General features: G+C 41.8%; 2 protein-coding genes across 2 annotated transcripts; one reads left to right on the top strand and one right to left on the bottom strand.

The window, feature by feature from the left end:
• Positions 1 to 1239: 1239 nt before the first annotated feature.
• On the top strand, positions 1240 to 6713 carry LOC133923895 (bifunctional L-3-cyanoalanine synthase/cysteine synthase 2, mitochondrial). The gene is made up of 10 exons (XM_062369186.1): positions 1240 to 1482; positions 1663 to 1772; positions 4480 to 4537; positions 4901 to 5164; positions 5257 to 5394; positions 5490 to 5541; positions 5639 to 5718; positions 5816 to 5875; positions 6270 to 6350; positions 6440 to 6713. Exons 1-10 carry the CDS (start codon positions 1309 to 1311, stop codon positions 6536 to 6538), a joined length of 1116 nt encoding a protein of 371 aa, XP_062225170.1. The 5' UTR covers positions 1240 to 1308; the 3' UTR covers positions 6539 to 6713.
• A 4444-nt stretch (positions 6714 to 11157) lies between these two features.
• Positions 11158 to 13787, bottom strand: LOC133923412 (uncharacterized). The gene is made up of 3 exons (XM_062368724.1): positions 13445 to 13787; positions 13195 to 13360; positions 11158 to 11781 (listed from the first exon to the last, which is right to left on the bottom strand). The coding sequence occupies exons 1-3, from the start codon at positions 13660 to 13662 to the stop codon at positions 11674 to 11676; spliced, it is 492 nt and encodes a 163-aa protein (XP_062224708.1). The 5' UTR covers positions 13663 to 13787; the 3' UTR covers positions 11158 to 11673.
• Between the last annotated feature and the right edge of the window lie 9612 nt (positions 13788 to 23399).

The raw sequence follows: 23399 nt of genomic DNA, 5'->3' as shown, positions 1-23399 counted from the left end.
GTGATTAAATTAGTGTATTAAGTAGATGTATAGACACTCTTTTATGAAATGAGAGAAACCGAGGTATTCTCACCTACCAAGCGAAGGGAATTACTCTAGTGTATAATTTTCACCATAAACTCCAGCATTATTTACACTATGTTCCTCAAACGTCAAATCCGGTTCAAACTGCATTAAAGCTGGTTTTGTGGATTGTGGTAAAAAAAAAAGTAGACATTTTCATAGTTTTTAGTGTGACTATTTGAGGGGCCTGGCCTGAACCAAAGGACATTGGAGTTCAGGGGATTGATCAAAAAAGGACATTTCTCATCCACAAATGTAACATGGTTTCCTACCTCATCTTTTAATTTGTTGTAGGATCTAGGCACAAATTTTTAACCATGAGGGGGCTATCTCTTGGCTTCACGAAGATCCAGTTTGCCTGGAGAGGAGGCTACCTCTTGGCTTCATGAAGATCCAGTTTGACTGGAGAGGAGGCTATCTCTTGGTTTCATGCACATGGCTTTTGGTGGTGCGAGACGTCTCCCCAGACCCTCACCCTCATTTTTTTGTTATTTCTTTTTCTGTAGCAAGGACGGCCAGCCAACCAAACCGAATGGAAAACCACATTTTCTTCGTTTGTTTAGCTGCTCCTCCAATTATCTGTGCTACATCGATTGGCCGGTCTGTCTGCGATCACCGACGCACCTATAATATACTTCTTTCAGTTAGCTGCTCCTCCAATTGTCTGGCCTGATTACGTTGATTTGTCTATCCGTCTTCCCCCAGTTTTGCGTGTACTTACGTATTTAAATTTTATTTATTAATATCTTTTTAATATTTTGATTGAACATTTAAAAATAGTATCGGTAGATTTGTTTTGAAAAGAGGTTTTAAAATATTACTTCCTCTAATAAAAAATACGTGATGTTTTTTATTTTTTACGGTGTTCGGTGTGCAACTTTAACCATATTTTTTTATTAGAATATAGTTATAATATATAATAAAAAATATAATATTTTAAAAATATTTTTAAGATAAATCTATAGATATATGAATTTTATATTTTTAAATTAAATATTTTGAAAGTTATTGAGAGTCAAAATTTTAAAAGTTTAATTAATTTTTAATTAAAATTTTAAGTATTTATGATCCAAAAGAGTATAACTTTATTGTATTTTGTATGTATTATATTCTCAGCAACCAAGCGAATCACGGTCTCTGTTCGCTCGCCACTACACTACAAGTAGTTCACTGCCACTCTTGGCCGCTCCGCACTTGGCTATCCCAACCCAAAGAGAGCGACACAGATATCGAGGGAGCCAAAGAATGGAGAGGATTCTGATGAGGCTGATGCGGAGGAGGTCGCTCCTCCACCCCGGAGCAGCACCCATCTCGGTCACCGGCGCCGGCAGCTCCTCCGCCTTCTCCACGCAGCAGCAGGAAGTGGCCGCGGATCCGGGCGTCTTGCCCAGGCTCAAGATCAGGGACACCACTTCTCAGGTACGACGACGAGTATATATGACCATCTTTTCCTTCAGGAATCTTGATCGGTGAACCTCTTTCTCTTGTTGTGATGATTCGTTTGTCAAGAAAAGAGAAAAGATTGGACAGCCTCAAAGCGAATCGTAACTGTTCTTGAGGTCTCTCCAACATTTCTTTAATTTGTTTAATTTTCTCCAGCTGATTGGGAGGACGCCGATGGTGTACCTGAACAAGGTCACCGAGGGATGCGGCGCCCGCATCGCGGCCAAGCTCGAGTTCCTGCAGCCGTCCTTCAGCGTCAAAGATAGGTAACTGAGCATCAAATATCTGTCGTCACCAATCATTAGTACTACCAAATTCATTTGCTTAAGTCATGAATAGTAAAAGGCCATTGGTCATCTGTGAAAGAGTACGAGGATTTGTGTAATGTTGTGTGTGTCTTGCATTGAGCCTCGGGGGATGAATATATAGAGTACAGATGGTTTAGATATCAAGCAACCCTAAAGATAGGATAGAATTTAATTCTAACCTACCATAACAAACGGATCCTTGTGTATCCTATACCATATACTCTAACATCCTCCGCAGTCGTAGCGAGAGCGTTATAGATGATGAGACTGGAGAGGAAGACGAATGACATTCCCCGCAGTCGAAACAGCGCGATGCAGATGCTATGACCGGAGAAACCGATGAGTTGCTCATGCAGATGGTAGCCCTTTGTGCTTGATGTCGAGGTAGCCGAGAGCGAGGCGAGTAGTCATGGTTGAGGATGTCGTGCGTGAGGTAGCTGTGGTCGGCGTAGCTGTAGTCAGGGTTGTCGTGATCAAGGGAGTCGCACATGAAGCCACGGGTGCAAGAAGGCGCCATGGTGACGGGTGCAGGGACGCCCGAGGGAAGAAGACGGTGATGCGGACAAGGCAGTCGTCGAGGAAGAGGTTGATGCCGAAGTCGACGTAGTCGAGGCCGTCGAGAATGAGGTGTGCACCTGGTTTGCCAGGCCCGGAAACACGTCAAGGACGAAAGCACGCACCGGTGTTGCTCGTACCGGACGTGCGAAGGTAGGGAGCCTAACCATGAGCCAGTGTCTGAGGGATCAACAGAGAAGGCCTCAATGGTCACGGTGCCCAGAGCGGCGAGGAGGAGAAGGTGCCGATGCAGCCCACGGTTGCCGGAGTAGACGAAGAGGTCAAGGAGGAGACTACGAGGATTGGTACCTCACGTGTTCTTGTTCCATTACTGATTCCACCTCACGTGTTGCGCTTCAGTACGTCAAATTTTATACTAGTATGCTGTCAGAATGTCAGGATCATGTTTGGCGGCTCGAATTATAATATTGATGGTGACATTATCTTGGAGAGCTTGTTGATTGGTTCTCCACTAGCTAATAGAAAAAAAAAGAGGTTAGATTGTCGCTTTCAGACAAGGGGGCTCAATCTTCTTCTGTCTGTCTGAAAGTTGAGCAATTGGATTTACTATTTAGAGGGGTCCTCTTAACGTCTAGATTGGTCAGCTGACAAACTTAGTTTGATTTTGTAAGATCTAAACCTCCATCAGTTGAAGGGGGCATACACTTCTGAACAATTAATTGAATCTTTTACACAGAATTTGATTGTGAGCCAACTGAAACATTTGAAAACTCCAAAATCTGCTCCCCATTTCAACACTATCTGTTCCTCAACTTTAAAATAATGGATGGGAAAGTTCAAGGGTTAATGTTGTTCTGTAGATTTAACTAAACAATAGAAGTAGTGATGTAGACAGATGCACAGCCTTCATGTGCTCAATTACACCGAGGCATACACACACATGCATATGTTTCAGACTGAGACTAACAAGTACATATTGTTGGAATATGCTCTCTGGGCTGTACAGAATCATGCATATTCTATAGAATACTTAGGCCTAATTATAGGATAGCTCTTAATTGCATTTAATGCCTATTAATAAGATAGTTATTCGTGTAATTATAGGATAATTATCTGCCTGTCGTGTGCCTTTATAAACATGGCAAGGCTGCAATACCAGGAGTGCAGCAATTCTCCAAATAATCTCCTTCCTTCACATACTCACCATAAATGAGAATGGGCATAGATTTAGGGATAAAGGGAGATGTCAACTTGTGGTGTATAAGCAATATATGGAAGTATGCAATAATGGCAGATCGCGATTTTTGGATTTAATGGGGACCATTGGGTTATGATTGGGACTGATATTTAGTGGCTAGAATTGTAATACTGATGATAACGTCCTGGGGTGCTTGTTGTGAAAGCGAAACAGCATTTTGTCTCTTTCCACAAAGGATCAAGCAATTGGAGTTGAAGATCATGCCTGCCTGAAAGTGATGGAAAGTGAACCATGGGAGCTTAAAGTCCGGATTAGTCTCCAGATTAGTCCACCAATCATTTTCTTTTCTTTTTTTCCGAGGGAGTCCGCCTATCATTTTCGAAATTGGATGTGTAAAATATAGCTCAAATAGTAGAATACGGGAAACTAGGATGTACACGTACCGGTACATATGGGAATCACAGGGGAAGGGATATGATTGCATAAATAACTGATAGAAATTAACCAGCGTCTTACGCACCACCTCATGACGTGATCCACCACACCATAGATTCTACATCTTCTACGCATGTCTCATGGTGTGATCATCTTCACGTGCACCATTTCTTAGCCCGAACGTCTCGCGTGACCTCTTGACCCAATTGACGTAAGTTTCTCCCTAAACCTAGTCCCGGTCCCTATCACCAATCATGTTCGTTCTCAGGACACACCTACACACGATCAAAGATCAAAACAAACCAATCAATTTCGAGCATAAGTTTTTCCAAACTTTACTCACATCAATCCATGCAATATCATAGCAATACATTAACATCATCCTGATGTTATTACGCTAAAACAACTTTGCTTTTGCCATTTTCGACACTAATCTAATTTTTCATCATACATGATCTCACAGAATTATAAAGAATGATTGATCTTGATATTCTTTTCGGGTGTGGTGTGATTCAGGCCAGCTATTTCAATGATGGAAGATGCTGAAAAGAAGGGGTTGATCACCCCAGGCAAGGTCAGTGGTCTTTTACTTGTTGATAATTGAGAACTGAATTAGTTAAAGGTATCAGTGAATTAAGCTCTGCCCAAAAAATTGGAGGAAGTAAAAAAAAATTATTATAATCCCCCCCCCCCCCCCCCTCTAGAAAGCACTAAACTTGATTTCACATTGTAATGATATTTAATGTCAAGAACATGAAGAGTGCTAGGAAGAAAGGTTTTCAGTTTGTGACCTCAACATTGCACGCACATGCTTTCGGTGTATGTTTGGTGCATATTTAGAGCTTTGCTGAATAATAATGAAGTGTCGTTCTGCAAAAACTCAAGTCACACCTGCATCTCTGAATTTATGACCAACCTTGAATCACATTTTGAGCAGACCACACTGATCGAGCCCACATCTGGAAACATGGGCATTGGCTTGGCGTTCATGGCTGCGCTAAAAGGGTATGAACTCATTCTTACGATGCCATCATACACCAGCCTTGAGAGGAGGGTGACCATGAGGGCCTTTGGTGCAAATCTTGTCCTTACTGATCCAGCAAAAGGGATGGGTGGGACAGTGAGGAAAGCAGCTGAACTTTATGAGAAACATCCTAGTGCATACATGCTTCAGCAGTTTCAGAATCCTGCTAATGTCAAGGTAGTCTTCCTTTCTTGTCTTTGGCCTTAAGTTTCATCTTCTAGAGGTATTGTTCAGTCGGTGTTGTTTCTTATGAGTTACGATATTGGCAGATACACTATGAGACAACTGGTCCAGAAATATGGGAGGACACACTTGGACAGGTTGATATTTTTGTTATGGGGATTGGGAGTGGCGGCACTGTCACAGGCGTCGGCAAGTACCTTAAAGAGAAGAACCCCAATGCACAGGTACTAACATAGACCAGACATAAAATCTGCATTATATAAGTTCATGAGGTGTTTCTGAAACTTGTATTTGGTTTTCATGGCATGTGTGTATGCAGATCTATGGTGTTGAGCCTGCTGAAGCAAATGTGCTGAATGGTGGGAAGCCAGGTAAGCAATGATATTCGTTTACAGGATTTACTTTTTCACATTCTGGGTATATCATTACTTTCTGCTAATAAATACTGTTTATTGAACTTAATTGCAGGACCTCACCTCATCACTGGAAATGGGGTGGGGTTTAAGCCAGATATTTTGGATATGGATGTAATGGAAAAGGTTCTTGAGGTAATGATGAATTAATTCTTTAATTTGGAGACATTATTTTATTTAATCATGAATACTATGTAGATGTGTAATGCTAACTGAATTCGGCAACTGACAGGTGAAAAGTGAGGATGCTGTTAAGATGGCTCGAGAATTGGCACTTAAGGAGGGGCTTCTGGTAAGTCATATTTTGAATTGATACTAGGATTATTTTTTTAAAAAAAAAATTGATACTAGGATTATCATGAGCGTGTTGCTGAGTTTCTTGAAATGATATGTTAATCAACATGCATGAAAGAATTTTTAGCTCTTTATAATCTCTAAAGGATTCTACGGAAAATCAGAAATGTATCTTTTCATGAAAGGGTATCTTTCAATTTAACAGTATGTACTCTTTTTTAACAATTTCCACCTTTTCAACTGAAAGGTCAATAGATTAATTGAGACCAGATTTGGTGGCTACGGTTTAAGAAGCGGCATGGCATGATGCAGATGGTGTTTTATGAGTCAATTTTAGAATAAAGACAGACGCATAGTAGCATACATTGAATTGCTTGTAAAAAAATTTACAGGTTGGGATATCATCTGGAGCAAACACTGTTGCAGCCATTGAACTCGCAAAAAAGCCAGAAAACAAGGGAAAACTCATTGTGGTATGCCACACCTATCCATCTTTTTACGTTGCCTTACAATGTTACCATGGGGAAATTTCAGAATACTTACCGGTGCACCAATTGTACAGACTGTTCTTCCAAGCCTGGGGGAGCGATACTTGTCGTCTGCATTGTTTGATGACTTGAGAAAGGAGGCTGAGGCTATGGAGCCGGTGCCAGTGGACTAATTTGGCCAATCAAACAAGTCATTGATGGTGCATAATAAACTCCCCGGCACCGATGTTGTAACTCCCAGTTGTACTTCATTTCCCCTCTTCAAATTTGTATCTTCAGTCTGTTATTGTCTGTGGACCTTGCCAAAAAGAAAATGTTGAAAAAAGGAGCAACTTTGGTCTCTGGACATTTGTGCTGTTCATTTCTGGGTTGCCACAGGCTCATTTTAAACCAGCAAGTCATAGTAGTTGTTGCAAATTTGCACCTTGTAGCCTGAGAATGATGGATACAAGTCATAGATTTAATTCATCAACATATGATTTAACCACATAGTAGATGTCGGCCGATGGAGAGATGCCGTCGTTCGCATGGATAGGTTTCTCTATACTCGTGGTTTATGTTCAGTTCTAAGATGTGGGTGGATGTTGGACTATACGAGACATTGACGGAGGATATGAGTGCTCTGGAACGGAGTCTCGGAACAATATACTACGCTTGGATTGGTTAAACACCGTTTGTGTGCCTAGGTGTTGACTAGGGTTGTGTTTGATTCATTGTACAGGGCTGGATGGGATCCTTTCATTCAGGTTTTTAGACTCGTCCGGACGTTTGGTTGTTAGATTTAAGAGTGGATGGGTCATCCAACTGCACCAAATATTCAAGAACCCAAAAAAACAGCCGGACGAGGCCGCCCACTTCGATCCGCTCGTCCCGTGACTCCTCACTCCCGGTTCCTATCACCTCTCCCAACTGGTTACTCGTTCCTATCTCTCACCCAGTGTTACCTGGACACGAATACGAGTATTGGAATCCGATTTGAACTCGGGTATCCGATTCGGCAAAAAAAAATTGGACACGCAAAATACAACTCGGAATCCGACTCGGATTTGGGATGTATGATTCGACAAATAAATTTGGACATGAGTGTCTAGGTAACACTGCTCTCGCCTCCTGAATTCGAAGCCATTCACCAACCGCGTCCTCATCCGAAGCAGGGGCTTCGTCGGCCGCCGACCTCGTTCGTAGCAGGGACTCTGCTGGCCACCGACCTCGTCCGAAGCAGCTCGTTCGTAGCAGGGGCTTCGCCAACCGCCAAAACGAGCGCAGGCGAGCTCGACCGCGTGGCGCATGGCTTCTGCTTGCGGTCTACAGGAGGAAGAAGACGAAGTGGGTCTGATGTACCCATCCGTTTCCAAATTTTCTCTTCCTCTATCTCTATTTGAACAGTAGAATTAACGTACTCTAAAAATGATGAAACTTTTTTCTGTAGTTTCAATAATTTATGATTAATCTATTTTAAAATGATTCACCTCAATATCCCTCGTAGATTTCAAATAAAAATCTCCAAACGGATTACTCTAGAAATTCTAGCAATTTTTAAGGCCTCAAAGGAAATTTTCTAAAAATCTGGAAAATTTTACTAATATTCCTTTCATGTGGTGTAATAATTTGTAAAATTATTTTCAACCCTATGTTATTTTGTGAAAAAATAAGTTCATTTGCAATGCTCTATTTATATGTATTTTTATCATTTCACGTTATATTCTTTTTTTTAATTCAATTTAAATTCAAACAAATTCAAATATGCACAAATTGAGGTGTGACATATGAGCAAGGGGGTAAGTTCATCACAATCAACTCAGCCCATCCAATCCATCCAACTAAAATATAAAATTAGTTCATCTTATTCATCATAATCTCACCAACCAAATAAAAAGCTAACTCATCCTATTTATTCAACCAAACAGAAAATTAACTCATCCTATTAAAAACAGAGATGATCCTATCACATTTAAGATTGTCCTGCAATCAAACTCTCGTAGGTACTTGCTTTTGGTGTTGTGGTGTGTCCCAATAGTGTTTTAAGGTGTGTTGGTGCTCCTCTGTTAAATGAGACGTTAAGGCGAGCTCTTATCCTACCGGGTGTTGTGATGTTGTTTGTAATTCCTCTTATGGTGTAACCCTTTCGAGATGGTGTATTCTCTTGTACTTTATGAATGGTAGAGCACCTACCCTTTGTTTCAGAAAAAAAAAATAGGACAAGACTAGAATCTACTCCATTTTATCTGAGACTGAGAGGGATTAAAAAAAAAATAGGACAAGTCTAGAATCTACTCCATATTATCTGAGAGGGATATATTAAATTCCTTTCCTTGTACAATTTATGTTGCTCATTGGTACAAGCACATCACACATTACGGTACTCTAGTCTTCTAGTCTACAGTAAGGGTACCATTGGTGTGAAGAAACATACAAACCAACATATGCCTCCTTCAATGAAGACACGTGACTTAGGTAGTAGTTTTTTAATGGAACTTGTGACTTGTAAAACTTGGACTATTTCACAGTTTTCTATTTCCTTATTGCAAACTCTTCATTTATTTATTGCAAAACTATGAATGAAGTTGTATGAATGATATGTGAATGGAGTACTCTCATATTGTGATATATTTGTGTGTGAATGAAGTTCTCTCGTATTGTGATATATTTGTGTGAATAAACTGTACGTTTATTGTTTCAGAGAGCATGGCTAGCAAATTCCTAAGGCTAGCTAGAAATATAGGTTTTGCATCGTAGGGTGCACAACTATCACTATCAGTTTCAAAGATAAATTGATAGTGATATCAAAATTAGCAGAGCCGGGTTATGTATGAAACCAGCAGTGATATGTTTATAATCATTTTCAGTTCATGATATGAACCAGCAATGATATGTTTGTTATCACTATCAGTTCATATTTGTAATGAACTGACAGTGATAATGAGATTATCACCGTCGGTTTGTATCAAGACTGATAGTGATAAGAGTATCAATCCTTGATTATCACTGTTACTTGTTTACTATATATTCAAAAACTGACAGTGATGTCGGTTATAGTAGTGGTTTGTTTCAAGAACAATTTCTGCTTTTCAAACGGTGCCTAAAGGTTTTCGAGTTCTCTTTTCTGATTGAGAACTACGGTTGAGAGACAGCATCAATCAATGTCATGGTGTTCAGTTGGATCAAGCTGAATCATGAAGCGTGGATGGATGCCGATCACCATTGCCGCTTGATCCCAGGCATCATATCAATTGGTGGTGGTCTCACGGCACAATGCTCAGTATCAAGCTGCTGTTGATGCTTTTTAAGCAACGCCAGAATAAGGTTCAGGTGCATGCATTTTGTGCTGCGCTGCAACGATTAATGAACGAAATGTTGCTGAATAACGTGCATGGCACGATGGAGCGCCGAAACATATACACCCTGCACGATTCGTGCCGTCAAAAGATTGTCCCCGAGAAGGCGTACGTACGTGAGCGCTGCCACCTTCAAGATCGAGCCCAGAAGCACTCGAATCGTTGCAACTGAAAATTGAGAGGACGAGGAATACACCACCGGGTGAAACACTAGACAAACACACGTCGACCTCTGCTTAGACTATCTTCAATTATATTCTTTTCTTTTTTTCTATTTTTGATATTCTTCTCCGTTCTTATTTACTTTATTTTCTCTTATCTCTAACAGCTTTCCTTCGAGGATAATCGTGAAAGGGAAATAAGAGATAATTCCTTCCTGAAAAGAATGATCTTGAGAATCCCTTCGTGACAAGAACTGTGAAGAGAAACCGTTGGAGCGCTGAGAGGAATTACGAAAGAAAAGGAGAGAGAATCCCGTTCTGAAGGGAATGATCTTGAAAATCCATTCATAACAAGAACCATAAAGAGAAACCGTTGGAACACTGAAGAGAACGAAAATTTCTTTACGACAGAAATTTCGCCTCCGAAGAGAAACCATTAGTTTTAGCCTTATAGTGTGCAATTATGGGGATCCCTTGACATGAACTTCAACTCCAACTTCTGGAAAGCCTGGGTCCGTCGAAGTGCAAGTTCTTTGTCCGGCTAGAGAATCAGAACAGGCTCTGGACCTTGTAGCACGGACTGTGCCCTCTGCAGACGGACCGGCGAGTCTAGCTGCCACCTTTTTGCTGAGTGTAGATACACACAACGTGTTTGGCGGCACCATGGCCTCTAGGTGGCTCAACAAAGTAGCTCTCTCCAGACTCTTGGCCTCGCTCAGCAACAACACACGGGTGGTGGATCAAGATAGCAAACAGCACAAGCACATCCAAACGAGGCCTCAAGTCACTCGTTATTTTAGTCTTCTGGGAGATTTGGGAAGAGGATCACAACGAGCAACACCCCCAAAGGTTAATCTAGAAAATCAAGTGTGGTTGTTTACGGGAGCGCGCCACCTTGGGCGCTTGATTTCGAGAGTGTAGGATTTTGTCTGTCTTTTCTTGTTTTTTCGCTACGGCGAAACTTTGTCCCGTCAGGCCTTCTCTTATATTAATATAACAGTCAGTTCTCCTGCCAATTCATTTCAAAAACACGAGACAAACTTGACATGCGATGTAGCTCATCTCGAAAACATGGTGAAACTAACCTAGAAAACCTTAAGAACGAATGTATGAAACTTGACACTCTGATGCAGGTGAAACTAAAAAACAGGAGACCCAGAAAAACTGAAATGTGAATATATGATACTTGACACGGATGGAGCTGAAAGCCTGAAACTTGGAAACAGCGTGAAACCAAACCAGAAAACCTGATATAGCAATAAACCCCCTCATATCGAAATATATATGATAGTTGAAATGATGAATAATATAAAGTTGCACGGGATATCGTCCCATCTCATTCCAACGAGATAGGCATCCACTGTTTCAGTTGGTCAGATTAATTTTTATCAACTGATATTTATAATCTTCACGTTCTGACTGATCTCTCAATTGTTACAGAACTAATTAAGCTGAAACCAGCACAATGTCTTCTTCAAAGTGCTCATGAGTACTTTTTCTGCACAATTTATATCAAAAGGCAATTTCAGGAAATCGTAGTGTATGCTGACCAGATGTAAATACTTTTCCTCTTAACGGAATGAGAAGATTTCAGTGTTGTATCATAACGATTGATTCTGACAGGAGGATTGATTTGCAACCAGATATAAAATTCTCACTGTCATCGACAGAATCATATCCGTTAGTGCACAGCCTTCAACAGTACAGTGCAGTACATCTTGGGGCTTCAGTCAATCTTATTTCGTAGTGGTGTCCTTCCCTGCGATGGAAAAAGAGTGCAGGATAACCCACCGAACAAGATACTCCAAAAGGTCATCGCGGCATAATCCTTCCTTCTGGCATTTTTCTGTCAACTTGACCAATTCTATGGGGTGGCCATACTACGTGTGTGACCCTCCCGTACATCAGACCCAGAGGAACCTGCGGGTGTAAAAAGTTTAAAATGCTTAGTAACAAGACTACAAATGCCAAGAAACTGATTTTGTTACACTGTGCAAACAAATATTTTATAATGAGTGTCGTTGGACGCATTTGTTTGTCTCTTTCAAGGATATAAAGATATCCCAATGTTTAAATAGAAAGGTCAAGAGGCATCGGTATGTTCTTTTTAGTTGTCCTCTTTTTCTATTTAAGGCTCTTAAGACCTTATAATAACGCATGAGGAAAAACATCATCAGAAACAATGAACAGGATATGAGATGTTCAAGGCTTTAAGCTAGTTCTTATTGACCAAACAAACTAAGAAAGAAATTCTGGATTTTTAATTAATTTGAAACTGCAAATCTGTGGTAGTTCATAAACAATGCTGACATCCATCTGATGAGCATGCTAATAAAGCACCAAAATTGGCTCAAATATGACTGTGAGCCATGAGTTTCCGAGCTCAGCTTAGCATTTGTCCCAAGGAGGTAATGCAACATTGTTGTTATATACATAACTTTCGAAATAGTTCAATATTCAATATATAAACAGAGGGACACAATAAATAAATAAATAGCATTGTATCGGTGCACTCGGATTTGCAATAAGCTTGCATGTGAAATGCCTCCAGCAATCAAGATGCCAATTCAAGATTAAAAAGATCACTGGGAAAAAAGGAAGGACTTGACTAGTTCATGTCCGGTGCTAGAAGTGTCAATTTGGTAAACGATAAGTAAGCAACTGATTTTATCTTTTGTAACAAATACATCGCCTGGAAAAGAGCCATGATTATAGAGCTGATATCTAGCATCAGTTAATATCAACACACCAACTTGTTTTCTGCCCCCTTTTATGGAAACAATGTTTTCTGCTCCATATTAACAGCAAAATTTCGCATCCCCAAGCTATCCCTTCACGACGGGATTTTCGTTCCCTTCAGCGCTCCAACGGTTTCCCTTCACGGTTCCCGTCACGACAGGATTCCCAGGGTCATTCCCTTCAGGACGGAATTCTCTCTCTTTTCCCTTCGCGATTCCCCTCGAGGAGAAGCTGTTGGAGATGAGAGAAAATAAAGGGAATGAGAATGGGGAAGGGAATCGGGAAGGGAACGAAATGAAGGGAATATGGTTGGAGATGGTATGAAGGTGCACTGAACTTTTAAACACCACCGAGAAGCCTGAATCACAATTCAGCAATCCCAGCAGCAAATGTAGAACACAATACAGAAAAGGTATTCCTTTCGCCCACACCCCATCTTGCAATGCCAACACCAATCTACGCAAATTTTCCTAGCGAGACAATGCAATTTTGACGCAAATTTTCCCAGCGATATGATGCAATTTTGTCCGGGAAGACGGCACGAAATAGGGTCAAAATTCGTTAGAGAAAAACAATAGCAATAGGATGCCTTACAGGGCCATAGCCTCTGGAGTCCCAGCTGAAGCCGGCATTGTCCCCTTCAACCCAGCAGTGGCCCTCAGGGATCTTCCGGATCTCCTGCTTCTCCGGGACCTGGATCCAGTCGCCGGGCAGCGCAATCAATCTCTTCACTGCCAGTTCCCGGTGGTTCCTCGGCGACCTGAGACGAGAAATAACGGCAGCATCATTAGGAACCAAGAAACGCTCAGGTGCCAAACCAAGAACTCGGCGGCGGCGAGCTTACTGGAAGACGACGACGTCGCCGCGGGAGAAGTCGTAGCGGCCGAGGCAGAGCCTCTCCACAAGCACGCGTTCGGTCGGCTGGGGTTCGAAGGTGGGGTACATGGATGCGCCATCCACGGCGACCATGGAGGCGTACCGGTCGGCGACGGTAACGCCGATCAGACCGCCGGTGATGCAGCCCTTCAGGATAGGCCAAACGGAGGCCCACGCTCTCGCCATGTCCAAGAAGGAGTCTACCCGCGCAAAGACGGCCCCTCCGCCGATGCTCGCCGTCGTCAGGGAGGAGGAAGGGGGCGGCGGCGTGGTACGTCGTCGTTGCCTCTTTAATTTCTTTACCTTTTGGTTTGTTCGTTTTCAAATAATGGACACTTTTGACTAGAAACATAAACAAAGTCAATTATTATTTTATTAAAAATTTATCAAAATACCCTTCGCTAAAATCTCAAACACACGAGGTAAAAAAGCAAAGTGAATTGGTTAATTAAGAGGTGCATTTTAAATTTCACAAACTACAAACAAGTTGGCGACAGAAGTGTAATGAAAACTACAGATCTAGTGTATCAATGCACCGTAAAACTACACGTTTAAGAATCTATATTGCAAAACTATAATTTTAGTGTTTGAATATATAGCAAAACTACAGATTTAGCTACTTTGTCACCAACTAAAATCTATAGTTTTATGATGTATTGACACATTAAATATATAGTTTGTGATACATTGATACAGTATATGTGTATTTTTTAGACTAAATTCTTAAACCTAAAGGTTTGTGGTAGTACTGCAACACTACAAATAGGTTTGTAAAATTTAGTCTCTTTTAATTATATGTTAAGAACAACTATTGAACACAATTTTGGAAAGAGTGACTTTTTTTTTTTTAAAGAATGTATTGTCTTGGAGAAAAGCTTTGAAAGGTTAAAACATTTGAATAACAAGGACAGTCACATGGATAATAAAGACACTCATAATGTTTTATTTCTTATGTGATATCTAAGAGGAGAGATAGAGTAAAAAATTAGTGTTAAAAAGCAAGTTTTTAATATATTTATGTGTGCTACTAGTTTCTTTAGGTCTCCAAAGCAATTAATTGTCTCACGGTAGATCTGACCAAATGAGCTAGCATGTAGCTATATACTGTAGGCACGACACGTTTATAAACGTGGCAGGCTGGCATGGCACAATGACCTGAGCTGTACCCAACACGGCACGGTCCAGGCATAGAGGCCCGATGGCACAGCCCATGTGAATGCTTAGCTTTCTACTAGCTAACTACACATTTTTCTTTTTTTATACCGCGACAATCTTCTTTTCCTTGTGGTTACGTGCTTCACACATGACTAAATCAATTTTCTAATGGGTTTTATCTCACATGCATGCCTGACCACATGCAACATGATGCATTTGACCGAGCCCAAAAGAATAGTTGCGAGGTCAGAGCTCAGAGATGCATGGCTGCATCTGCATGGATGTGGTGGGTACCATACTTAACAAAAAAAAACATGTGCATGCTAACGTGCTTAACGAGTCAAAAAAAAAACTATCAGGCCTACTGTAGCATGAGCCGGCACGGCATGATCCAGCCTTATGTGTGATGTGCTTGGGTTGAATGTTCGGCATATGGACCGGCACGGCACGACCTGCTTGTCTAGTGGGCCTAACAGGTCGTGCCGCTACTAGGCCCGAGCCATGCCATGCCGGATCGCCATTTAACCAGCACTATCTTACGATCATCTAAGATTGCTCAAACAGATAGTTTCTTCCATAAAAATGAGTTCCTTCTATCTTCTTTTAAATTGCTTATCACATCAATTTTTTTACATAGCTAATAAATAATTAATGTCTAAGAAACCAGCACCGGGAGAGGCCTAAGGTCACTCCCAATACCTTATGTCTTAGCTGGTATCCAAGAAGAGATAGAGTAAGATATTGATATTAAAAAATAAGCTTCCAATGCATGCATGTATGTTTTTAATTTCTTGAGATCTCTCAAGGTAATTAATTATCTCATAGTTGTCTAGGATTACTCAAAGAGCTAATGTCTTCCATGAGAAATAAGTCTGTTCTCTCTCTTCTTTAAATTGCTTGCCACATCAGATTTTTGCTTAGCTAGACACCTAATTAATACCTAAGATATAAGCCAAGGTGAAGCATTGGAAGAGACCTAATGGTTTCTTTTACTCAGTCATAGTGTGCAAAGAAATCCTTTGGAGAGAGTTAAGTTATCTCTTATTCAAAAGAAATCCAATCATATAGACATGCCCACTAGCTTACTAATCAAAGTTAAACAAATGGAAAGACATAAAACAAAGGTTGTATGCATGAACTTAGTATGAAGGAATAATCAACAAGCAATAGAAAGCAGTTGGTTAAACCATTGTGCCCAGTGGCGGATCCAACTAGATAAAGTAGGTAGGGAAAATTTTAAGACAAGATTAAAGAAAAGTACCTTAATTAAGATAATAATTAAGCGAAGCGAACAAGTCCCTAACATAAGTCGATAAAACCATATGAACCAGCAAAATGAAAAATAACCGAAGGTAAACATATATGCAAATATGCAATTAAGCAAAGTAACCAAATGTAACCAAAACAATAGAAGTAATTAAGTAAAGAAACTTATGGAACCACAACCACTAATTATGTCTAGAACTAGAAGGCTTAGGAAAATTCATCTTCTATTTTTTCATGTCTTAAAACTGGTTCTTAATAGCATTAGAATCAAGTCCTCTGAATAAATCCCGCTCAATATAACACAATATCAAGTCATTGAGCCAATCATCGCATATCCTGTTGCGCAAATCAGTCTTGATGATGTTCATGGCCGAGAAGACTCTTTCAACAAATGTTGTTGCAACTGGTAGAACCAATACTAACTCAATAAGGTGGTACACCAATGGAAATACAATGTCTTTGGGTTTCTACCATCTTCATTGCTAGACTTGCAAGATCGTGACAACCAATAAAATCTTCAACTCTTCGAACATGAAGAATGAATGTTTCAAGTTGATCTTTTATAACGGCACGATTGCTGATAGAGAAATCTATGTCATATATCTCCGTAAGTCTTGCAATCTTGTGAACATCAAACTTAGAGAATCTGTCTCTTGGATCAAGACAAGAAAAACATATAAGCAACTCTGAAGATAGCTCACTGAAACGATTAGTCATCTCTATGTTAATAGCATCAAGAGCTGCATAAAAGGTGTCAACACGATAATGATGGTCTTGAGTGACGCTAATCTTACTTTGCCTTGATTAGCCCCATCTTGGTACTGCTTCATCCATATTTGGAATTGGTATCTCATTTTGTTCACAAAATATTTTGACTTCCGCAAACAATGGCTCCCAACCATGATTCCTCAAGTTAAGCAAATGTACTTTCACATCAATCAACAATGACATGGCCTCAACAATATTTTGGTCCTTTCTTTGCAAGAGTAGAGATAACTCACTTGTAATATGAAAAAATTTCAACATCATCTTCATAATGAATATAAAGTTGAAGCTCTCCATTATTCTCATCAAACCACCCGCTGATGTTGGATTTCAGGCATCTTCCTACACAAGCCCTAGCACCTCTATCACTGCAACCCACATGGATTCAATACATATTAAAGTTTTGTAATGAGAACCCCATCTAGTATCTCCAGGTCTGGCTAAGTTAGTTTCTTGATGTTTCCCTCTTCCAGAAAAAAAATATCACTGCTATCTAACTTGGCCAATAAGTTCTTATGGTGCTTGCTAGAAAATAAATCCTTCCTCTTGCAAGATGCACTAGTCGTGGTCATAATCATATTAACATATTCAAAAAACTCATGAATATATGTGCAAGTACCTATGACAGAAACGATTACCAATTGCAATTGATGTGCAAAATAATGGACATAGAAAGCATATAGGTTCTCATCTCTAATGAGTTTCTGAAGACCATTGAATTCACCTCTCATATTCGAAGCTCCATCATACCCCTGCTCTCGAACTCTAGCAATGTCCAAACTGTGTGTAGAAAGCAACTCAAATAAAGCTCCTTTCAATACATCTGATGTTGTTTCTGTGACATGCTTAAGACCCAAAAATCTTTCCATAACCTTTCGTTCCTTATTCACGAACCTGCACAACACCACAAACAATTACTACAACACCACACACCTCATAATATCACAATTAATAAATAAATAAGAGCACTAACCTCACAATCACGGCCATCTGCTCCTTGATTGATATATCACGAGATTCATCGATAAGAATAGAGAAAAAACCATCACCAATCTCTTTCTTTATCTCTTTAGTTATCTCTTATGCATAACTCTTTGCAAGGTCCTTTTAAATTGATGGTGCAAGCATACGAACATTTTTAGGACACAACTCCTCAAATGCAATTCTCACTTCCTCATTTCTTTTTTTTGGTACCAATCAATCATCTCAAGAAAATTGCCCTTGTTCAATGAAGAAGAAGATTCATCGTGTCCACGGAATGCGTGATCTTGCATTAGGAGATAGCTTGCACAACTAAAGATGCAGTCAAACAGATTTCATATTTGGCTTCTGATTCCTTGCTATGAGTCATCACCTTATATGACACACTAGCCTTTTGATTTTTGAAATCTTCGCATGATGTTCTTGCTTTATTGTGGGAACTATTAGGGCCACCAACATGTTCAGGTAATGATTTATATGCATTCTTCAAATTTCTAAATCCTACTTTTCAAAATACATCATACCCAAAATAAGACTCTGAGGGATCATATCTAAAAAGATAGCAATAAAAATAATAAACTACATCCTTCTCCACACTATATTCTAGCCAATCATATTTAGTAAACCATACTACACAAAATCCTTGAATCTTTACCAAATTGTTTTTTTTTTGGAAAAGTATGTCCAATTGGTTGAGTCAGACCCTTCAACACATAAGCTCTTCTAACTTCATCTCTAATATCATGATCAAATTCATCTATTGGAATACGAAGTCCTGGATCGGCAATAATAAACTCTTGCCTAAATTCCTTAATACATTTGTGTCGGTGTATCAGGAACCGGGGGTCCCTGAGTCCCGAGGCCCGGCCAGCCATCCGCCACATGGCGCCATTCCACGAGGTCCCTCCTAAAGGATGAGAAAAGCTCAAGTCCCAGGAGAATGTACTCGGGGCCACAGTAGCTGGTCCCCGAGTGCCCCAGTTCCCCGATGATCCACAGAGCCTAAAGTACCGGGAAGAAAGTGCTCGGGGAGGTGCCCGGTCACCCCCGAGCACCCTAGTCCCCCGACGATCAGAAGAGCTAAGTTCCAGGAGAGAGTGCTCGGGACTGCGTGCGGCAGCTCCCGAGCGCTCGGTTCCCTGAGGATCCGTGTAAAAGTGCTCGGGGCTACACGTGGCAGCCCCCGAGCACTCGGTTCCCCGAAGGATCGTGCAAGAGTGCTCGGGAGAGAGTGCTCGGGGAAGTGAACAGTACCCCCGAGCACCCGGTACCCCGAGGACAAGGATAGGCATTCTCGGGAGAGAGTGCTCGGGGAGGTGAACAGTACCCCCCCGAGCACTCGGTGCCTCGACGACCCAGAAAGGCCCCTAAGGGGCCCGCCGATGAGATGTCCACCAGTCAGAGGTCCGAAGCCATATTTAATGAGCGTGCGTGGCCTGACATCTCCAACTGCTCCCACCGCGGCGTCAGTTCCTGCCATGTTTTGGCAGAGAGGCGTGGGGCTATTAATTGCACGGGTCCCGTCCCGCGTCATCCGGCTTGTCTCGGGATAATGTTGTGAGGATCAAGGCGTTCCATCTGCCGCTCTGCCGTGGCAGAGGAACAAGACAGGGCGGGCACGCCGGGTTGCTCTGCGGCTGCCCGGTGGGTCCTCTCCACGGCGCCCGTTGCCAGGGCGTTTATGGTGACAGGCGACCGGGCGTGCGACGCATTTTCCACCCCTGGTCACTTCACCCAGAAGAAATAATGACGCCTTTCCCAGTCATGATGTCTTGGAACTTGTGCCCCCCTCCTTCCCGTTCGGGACATGTCACAGCCGGCGAGTACTTAAAAAAGCCGGCGAGTACTTAAAAAAGCCGGCAGCACAGAGGAGAGGGCAAGAATTGAAAAATCGGAGAGATAGACCAACAAGGAACAACACAACGCACAAGGCACAACGTCAACAAAGAAGAACGAGAGATACTGTGAGCTAGGTTGAGTACAGTTCCAACCGAAGAACAAGGAGCCTCAAGCTCTTAGTTAGGCCAATATTCTTGTAACCAGCAACATCCTTGAGGGACTTCCTCAGGACAGTTATTGCATCCATACAGGAGTAGGGTATTACGCCCCCGTGCGGCCCGAACCTGTCTAAACTCCGGTGCATTTACTTCTTTTTGCACTAGGTCATCACCCCTACCAGCGGCCGTTGCATTCATTCCATTTATTTCTCCGACAAACTTATTCAGGATCATCCCCCGGCCGAATCTCTAAAAAGGGGTCTCTCGGGATCCCTGCGACAGGAGTTAATCCTCCGACAATTTGTATTCTACCCGAGTAGTTGCAGGAGCAGGAGTGGGAATTACTATTTCATTTTCTACATCACATCCTTCACCAACTCCACTCTCCCTCATACTTTGGGTATACAAAAGATGTTGGTTTGAAACATCTCTTCATTATTGATGTCTTGATGATCTAATAATTGATATTCTGCGAAAGAAATGTGGATGTTATTAGAGGTTTTCTTGGTGCTTGCAAGATGCGGGACAAAATGAAATTCGCCTCAATGGCTCAAGTCAATTCACCCTGAATCAGTGGCCGAGGGAGAGTAGCTCCTGCCGCCTGGTCAGCAGGTCACTTGCCCAGTTCTGGGCTGCACCTGCCGCCGCCGGCTGCCGCCTGGAGCTAGCCATTGTTTGCCGACGCAGGGCCGCTTGCCCACCTCCCGCCTGCTTTGGCAATCTGCCGCCCGCCAGTGCAGACGTGCAATGCCACCTGCCGCCTGGCGCTGGCTGTTGCCGCAACCCGTAACTCCGCAAGCCACCTCGCAGCTCGCCGCTAGGCGCCGACCATGATGGGGATTGGGGAGCACGACGGCCTGCTTATGAGAAGCACTCTGGCCTCCCCTCTCCTTCATGGCTTGATCCATCGGTGCAGTGCCGCCTTGTGCTGGACGCCGTTGCTACCTGCCCGCCGCCGCCGCAAGTCGTCTCCTGGAGCCTGGGAGATAGCCAGCTAGGGTTGCGCTTGCGCCTTGCGGCTTGCTTGTGGTTGGAGTTTTACTTGTGGGCTGTGGTGTGGACCACTGGGCCGTGCGCCCGTACGTCGGCCTCACAGCCCATGCTCGCCCTAGAGGGGGGTTCCCATCGACGGGGAGCTTGGGCGGCCGCCCATGCTCGCCCTAGTGGTGGATCCGCCTCTGATTGTGCCCTTCTCTATCTCTTCTACTGATTCTATATTATATGGCTGGAAAGCACAACTCTTTCACTTGCAAGTTCTTTTCTTTAACCTTTATTATATGGTTTTCTTAACACATAATAGCCCAATGTGCATGCACCTGAGAACCTCGCTTTAATAAAGGTTAATTATAGTGCAATCATGAATCCGCAACCTTTGTTATTCATTATCTAAGAAAACAACCTTTGTTATTTTCCTCTTTGTCCAATTCTCCAATCTCTGTCCACATGTACAACGACACATCATAAAACATACATATCGTCAACTTTTAGTATGACACATCACTAAATAAAATACTGACATACATAGGTTAATAGATCCTATTCTCAGTGGTATATGTCATCTCACTCTTTATTTCCAGCATATATAATTGTTTTGAAGATATAGACATCTAACCTGGGGAAACATGGCCAAGAACCGCATACTCATCACTAACATCTGTTGGACATATGAAAAGTAATGAATGGTCAATAAAATGTGATAGGAATATTGAGAATTCATGAAGGGATGCTGTAAGTTGGGAGAAGGGGGGGGGGTACAAGAGATCGCGTTGCTTGAATAAAACATGTAGCTTAGTGATGGTTATCACAAGCTAATTAAGAGAATCCGTTGATTGACCCAAAACATAGAACCTTAGTTCCTCTAAAAGAAATACATAGAGAAAAATTCTTATACACATTGAAAGTTCTTTTCTTTCAAAAGTGGGGATAATGACAAATTTTAATGCACATATAGACTTATTGCCTTATTGGCGACACTCAGTCATAGGTAGGCTTGCCGTCGTGCCCTAGCTAGATTTTTGTCATGGGTCCGCTAATGCATAATATTGTGTAGTGATACTTATTTGAGACTGTATATTCAGGTTTGATCTGTTCCTCCTTATGCAAATCAAAATAACTGAAATTATGCCATTTCTTGACGCCAAAGGGAGTACAGTTGCTAAGATTGTAGGATAGTACCTCTTTTCCTTCTAATAATAAAAAGTGTTTGACACACTCAAAGAGGCATTTTTGTCCCCTTTATTGCTATGTTGCAGTTGTCTACTACTCCAATACTAACTTAGGACTTTTATCGTTTAACGCTCCACCTTTCGGCTATTATCAGACTGAGCTACAGGAACGGGTGACTCATCAACTTCATCGTCCCATGGCACTCACTTCGTATCCAGTTTAGCACGCACTATGGTGACTAAATGTGCCACTAAAGGTACATTGCTTCTGGTGGCGTGTTCTTCGCAATGGTCCAGATCCAATCTACACTGTGAAACTCATGGAGAGTCACAAGAAACAACAGTGCACATATTGTTGCACTATTCATGGGCAGCTTTCAAAGGCCTTACCTTGAGCTATCGGACTTGCATCCTGATCGATCATGCAACGGTTGTCTTGTGTGGGATGTGGTCTATATGGTTTGCTAGAAATGCCTGGCGTCAGTGGTTTGGGATCGAGATGTGGCTTTCTCGATTTGATTCAAATTAACTCGACGCTCTTGACCCCAAGAAAGGAAAATACATGGCAACGATGGAAACCACGGGAGGTTCGTCAGGGCTAATGGCACATGATTCTGATGGTGAATTCAGGGTTCCACGAATGAGGTGGTACCCCAATGTCACAAATGCTTTGAATGCCAAAGCATTGGCTATCCGAGATGTCGTTCAGTTGCGGAATACTGGAATGGGGGTATCGATAGAGTTATTATTGAGAGTGATTAGAAAATATTGTTAAACTTTTGGAGATCAAATAACTTTGAGAAAATTTCTTATTTGTTATCAGAATATAAGTTAATTCTCTATTTGTCATTCCACGAAATGAACTTCCTTATTTGCCATTGTTTCTAATATTCATTCCTTCATCGCCACTGTCGTCCATTTGGTCCATAGAAAAGACACATTTATCCTTGGAAGAAAAAAATCGTGCTTATATACAGAAACCATACCTAATATACTATATTTTCTATTTAAAAAGTATTATGAATATTAAACTAAATCGTATTAAAAAAATAGGCACGACACTAATACATCCACTACAGCCCAATCACATTGTTATTTTCATATCTATTTTTTACAATAGGAAACACAATAAATTCATCACAAAAAATTAAATTTGGATTTTTCTATGTCTAATCATAGGGCCTCTTTGGTAGAGCTCTCCAACCCAGATTCCCCACAAGAATCTGGGAAGCTCTACCAAACGGCGATCTCTCAACCAGCTCCCACCTGAGAATCAAGGAAGCAATTCCCATTTTTTTTGTACTGGGCATGCAGAGCTAAAAAAACCTACTCCCCACCTGATCCCACATTCTCTGTTTCAAACCTCCCCCATCAAGTTGGCTAGTATTTAACCACCATTGGCATTGAAACAAAATCCCCATCCTCGACTCTACCCACACTCGTTGTGCCTGAGCTTCCCAATCCGCTCGATCGGTCGCACTCCACCGCTCAGCACCTCTCAGCCACCCGGTGCCTCTCAGCCCCTCTCGTCCAGCCCTCTCCACTGGCTCATCTCCTCTTCTCTAGGCCACTTGACCGAGTAGTTGTTGCCCGA

This window comes from Phragmites australis, chromosome 7 (assembly GCF_958298935.1).
Source record: "Phragmites australis chromosome 7, lpPhrAust1.1, whole genome shotgun sequence".
Lineage (NCBI taxonomy): Eukaryota > Viridiplantae > Streptophyta > Magnoliopsida > Poales > Poaceae > Phragmites > Phragmites australis.
The sequence above is the reverse complement of the archived record's forward strand: the minus strand, read 5'-3'. Positions and strand labels throughout refer to the sequence as shown.